The 5,127-nt window shown below is 39.7% G+C and overlaps 1 protein-coding gene across 1 annotated transcript in view; it reads right to left on the bottom strand.

Moving 5' to 3' along the window:
* RNF219 (ring finger protein 219) overlaps positions 1-5,127 on the bottom strand; it is a gene marked incomplete at its 5' end in the record, with an annotated part of 16,868 nt that overhangs the window by 7,049 nt on the left and 4,692 nt on the right. The window contains one exon of the mRNA XM_010145393.1: positions 3,398-3,486. Coding sequence (XP_010143695.1) covers positions 3,398-3,486 — 89 coding nt within the window. The remainder of the gene's footprint in view (positions 1-3,397; positions 3,487-5,127) is intronic.

The following is a 5,127-nucleotide window of genomic DNA, read 5'->3' as shown; positions in this document are numbered from 1 at the left end:
CAGCAGGATTTAATGGATATAAAACCAAAACAACTCAAGACCATTATAAAAGGAAAGTTTTTTATTGACCACTGAAGAAGGATAATTATATTTTTCCTGTGATGTCAGAGGTTGAGTCTGTATTACAATGGGATCATTCACCTGCCATCAGTGTTTGCTTTCCTATAAAGAAAAGTCTACTAAAATAATTTTGGTTGTGATATTGAGGCCCAGTGTCATTATGCAGAAAATGAACTACCTTTTGGATAAAAGGACTGAATACTGACAAACCGTTTCAAAAATAATTTGATACAAGTTTTAGTTACCTAGCCAGTTGGTTAACCATGAATCACAGAATTGCTTTGGCTTCCTGGAAGAGACCTTTAAGATCATTGAGTCCAACCGTCAACCCAGCACTGCCAGGTCACCACTATATAACGTCCCTCAGCACCACATCTACAAGTTTTTTAAATACCTCCAGGGATGGTGACTCCACCACTTCCCTGGGCAGCCTGCTCCAGTGCTTGACAATCTGGTATCCAACCTGAACCTCCTCTGGTGCAACCTGAGGCCATTTCCTTGCCCTATCGCTTGTTACCTGGGAGAAGAGACCAATCCCCACTTCACTACAACCTCCTTTCAGGTAGTTGTAGAGTGATAAGGTCTCCCTTTTCTCCACGCTAAACAACACCAGTTCCCTGAGCTGCTCCCCACAGAGGACTTATGTTGACTATACCCGACAACCTGAAGCTAAGAAATACATGACAGGGAAAAAAATGGATCTTCATAACTTAGTGTCACCACCAATCTGGTAGCTATTTTAAATTTCACTAGAGATCCATTCAGGAACTTTTTCCAAAAATTGCCTTCTGAATAATTCTGAATAAAGTACATCATAACAACTGTACTGGCAAATCAACGTACCTGCACAGAAAATTTTATTTATAGTGACATTGTCAGACCCTGATGCTTAAGCCTTCAATTCTGATTTCAAAAACAAGGTAAGAAAAGTTATTGCAACTTCTGTTCAGTGTGTGAAGCCTAGTTGAAAGACCTTTTAGATATTAACAAAGTTTGCCAACAGAACTGGAAGAACATTTAAAAAATGTCTTGATGTTACATCTGATCTAAATATTGACCAGACTAATGACTACAATGGTGAAAATCAATTTATAAAATCTGCCAACAACACTAAGAGAGGAGAAGCTTCTTACCAACTGAAGGATGTGACTGGAATTCAGAAGAATTGGCCTGACATGTGTATCAGAACATCAGCCTGAAGAAAGCTGATAAACGGGTAAAGTCCCGTTTTGGAAGCAGATGTTAACAGCACAAGTGCAAAATGAGGTAGGAAGGTAACTTTCCAAGTAGCTGTTTAGCAGACCAGGTACTGGCCATTTGCATCAGAAGTGACAGGTAAAAGGAAGCAACAAGTGTATTAAAAGATAACAATGTAAGATGTTGCTGTAACACACAAGACAGTTTTTCTGCTCTACTTAGTGCTACTGAGGCTTCATTTGGAATCTAGGACCCAGTTCTAAACATTATTGCTTCAGAAAACCACAGACACTGGAGAACCCGTAGAGTAGAGAAAAACCAAAGTTTAGTTTTTCTCTTAAGTCACACTTACCAAGAAGAACAAGACAATTTGAGTCTAGAGGACATGACTAGGGCTGAATTTTAGGTATGGTGGGGTTCGTTCCAGGATAAATTTTTCTTTGCACGTACTTAAATCCTTACAGTACACCACTGGACTCAAAGTAAAACCAAAGCTGAAGACAGAAAAAGCAGGGTACGGACATGAGATTGTCCACACTCCTGAAGTGTTTGAACTGTCCTGGCCCAGTTTAAGCCTGACTCGACTCACGTGCTCAATTCCCATGCACGGCTGTAAAGTCAGCATGGGCCAAAGGCCTTTCCCAACAGGCAGGTTATTGAGTCTGAAAAAACCTGTTTAACAGTAGAGACATGGACAGGCCAAACTAGCTGGCATTTGGGTTGCAAAACAGACCTTGACACTGTCCAATTTCTAATAACATTTGGATATATCTGTGTTTCTAGAGAAGTGACTGGCTATTGGTTTAGGCCATGCTGGTAAAAGATTGGGGAAATAATCAGCTTGCAACAAGACTAGTTCTTTGCACCCCCACCCCTTCAATACCTAATTTTTTCTGACCAACAGGATGGCAAAGCATGCACAAGCTAGATGAAGCAGAAATTCTCTCCATCAGGGAATTTACCTGACATCAGTAAAGTAAAAATCAAGTTGGATAATCTGGTCTCTTTCAGCTCTTCCCTTCTAGGATTTAATTAGTTACATCTATTTATTTTTCAAGTTTGCCATCCTTGCCAACTCACTCTTGAATCTTATGGGATTAGAAATTCCATGCCATTAAAGCCCTCTCCATTGCCAAGACCTTAAACAGGGCTCTAACTCCCTTATTAGGGGACTTTAGGGCAGAATGTACTTTTATGCATTTAACAGTATAGCAGAAGGATCATGCATGTTTTTTCCTATGGTCTTGAATGACAAGCAGTCTGGCAAGCAAGCTCTCTGTAAGAATGAATTTCATCTTCCAGCAAGTGAGTTGTGAACTAGAACAAAATCCAGAGAGCTCTCTTCTCACATTACCCATGTGCCCTCCAACCCCTTTCCTCAAAAGCCTCATACAGCTCTTCAGCCAATGCTGCTCTTAGCTTTTCAAGTTCTAAACCAATGAGAGAAAAAAGGTACAAAATCAATGGAAGAAAGGAACATAACTGTAAAAACACGAACATGTTGCTTCACAAGTACTTAAAAGGAGAGGTACCTTAGCACATAGCTGTAATGACTATGGCAAAGTTTCTGCTTTTTGAGGTCATCGCTGTTGATGTTTTAACTGTTTAAGACAGAGTATTAAATATGGGTATCAGTTCTGCGAATATGTTCTCATGCCGCAGAAGCTCAATTCTACCTAACTTGCCCAGACACAAAACTAGCAGGAACTTTCCTTGAATAGGGAGCCTAAGTCCAAAGAACAAACCCCGAACACAGCAAAAGGAAGAACAAAACAAACCAAACAACCAGAACATCTGCATTCAGCTACATACCTTCTACTCTGACCACATACTAGATTTAGAAGTTTCCCAGGAACAAAAATAAGTTAACTGTAGAATTTGACTGAAAGATCCAGCCCTTCAACACTGGCCAGATAATGCAAGGAATAGTGCTTGTAGTCATGCCATATTCCTTCACTGTAGACTTGCTGCTATTCTGTAAGTTGCATTCGTCACCCAAGTCTATAAGGATAAAAATTCCAAAGTCTACCTGGAGACACATGTGCAACACCATGTACACCACCACAGTTTTAGGTTAAAGTCCTACAACAGTTAAACAGTCTATAAATAAAATACGATAGCTTTTAAAATATTCACATACTTTTGGGGTGATCTACTATCAACTTCAGCTTTTAGTCGCAAATTCTCTCTTAAAAGGCTATTGTTTTCCATGCTCAGTTTCTTATTTGCCTAAGGAAAAGAAAAGGAAAAAAATAAGTATACAGTAAACAAGAAATGACTTCTAATATTTATAAAACAAGCTGTTTCTCCTTTTTTAAAGAGACAGAACTATAAATGTGAAGGCAGGAAACAGCCTTCAGACAGGGACACCACTTAAAAATCACCATGGGAAATGGCTTGCAAAACTGAATAGCGAACAGACATTTTTAATTTATATTCCCAAAATACATTGCAAGTGTCCTATCTAGGGAAATAAACACAGCTATGTTAGTTAGCACAGAAAGTCATTAAGGAGATGTACTAATGGCAATTCCATGTTTTTTTTTTCCACATGACTAAACACGTTAAGTACATTAACATTACAATGTGCAGGTATCAGCAAAACTGATGTTGAACAGTTTCCCCCATTCCAAATTAGAGTAAGATTACTTTGGGTTTTTTTGGCTTGTTTTTAAAGCATAGTTATCCTGTGGATGTAAATCCATTATGACAAGCTATTTGCAGTCTTTCTTCACTTTCTTCCAGGAAGTTGTGATTAAGATTCCTGATTTGCAATCCTCCTACTCCTTGAATTGAGGTCAATTCCTTCTTCTCAGTTCAGCAGACACCCTTGTTAACAAGATACTTCATACAAAGAGAAGTTTTCCTGCCGCCGTGTTTCAGAACAATGAATGACACTATCCTACACGTAGAAAATACTCTTTGCACTCCATAGGCTGCTCAATCTCCATATGCTGAAACCACCACCATCAGTCCAGGACTTGTAATTCTTAGCCTCAATTAGATGATGCTTCCACTGCATAGTAAAAGTATGATCTAGAGTTAGATCTGAAGGAGGAGTTACGCGATTGGGCTCAGGATTGAAATGTGCTTTTTCAAAAGCACGAAACAGTGCAAGTAAAGAGACAAAAAATTCGAAATGCTTATGCAAATACCCCAACAACCTCTCCACGTGAGGCTAAGACACTGAAGGCCCCTAACACCACACTATTTCTAGAGGCAGAGGAAATAGAGACTTCTGGTAAAGAGGGAATGGGAAGGGTGAGTCCAGGGCTTGGGTTGCTTGAGTGTCAACTATTTGCTATTTAAAAATAAAAGTACAAAAATTATCCTGAAAGCAACGAGTAGGAATCCAGGATATCTCACTTCTAAAGGATGATCAGACCATTTGACAACATGGCCAAGACCTTTCTCTCCAGAGACACCGTTTCCTCACCCACACAATCATATAGGAAACTGCATGACTTGCGTGGTTAGTAGGTAGGGGATCCACCTGGCACATAGCAAGGCAGAACTGAACCTTTTCTTCCAGAGAGTGTTCTACCCTCCAAGCCAGACTTGCAGCGCAATGTCTCGATTAATGAGTTCATGTAACTGCATTATTAATAAGAGTACTCTGTCTACTATTTCTACTACTGGGTTTGTATCTCCACTCAAAGTAATAATGCCTACTTTGGGACTCACTGCTCTAGGACATTAAATGATAAAGGTGGCTGCTATTTCTTAACTCAGTCTGGTTTCAAAAATAAAGTGATGGCAATCACAGTTTTTGAGGGACCCTGTTTCACTGCGGAGCAATGTGTGGTTGAAACTACTGGGTCAGGTCCTTCAGGAGATAAGGTTTCTCATTCCAAATTGAGTGTACAAGGG

The sequence above is a fragment of the Buceros rhinoceros genome, unplaced genomic scaffold (assembly GCF_000710305.1).
Source record: "Buceros rhinoceros silvestris isolate BGI_N320 unplaced genomic scaffold, ASM71030v1 scaffold15161, whole genome shotgun sequence".
Lineage (NCBI taxonomy): Eukaryota > Metazoa > Chordata > Aves > Bucerotiformes > Bucerotidae > Buceros > Buceros rhinoceros.
This window is presented reverse-complemented; position numbering and strand designations above follow the sequence as displayed.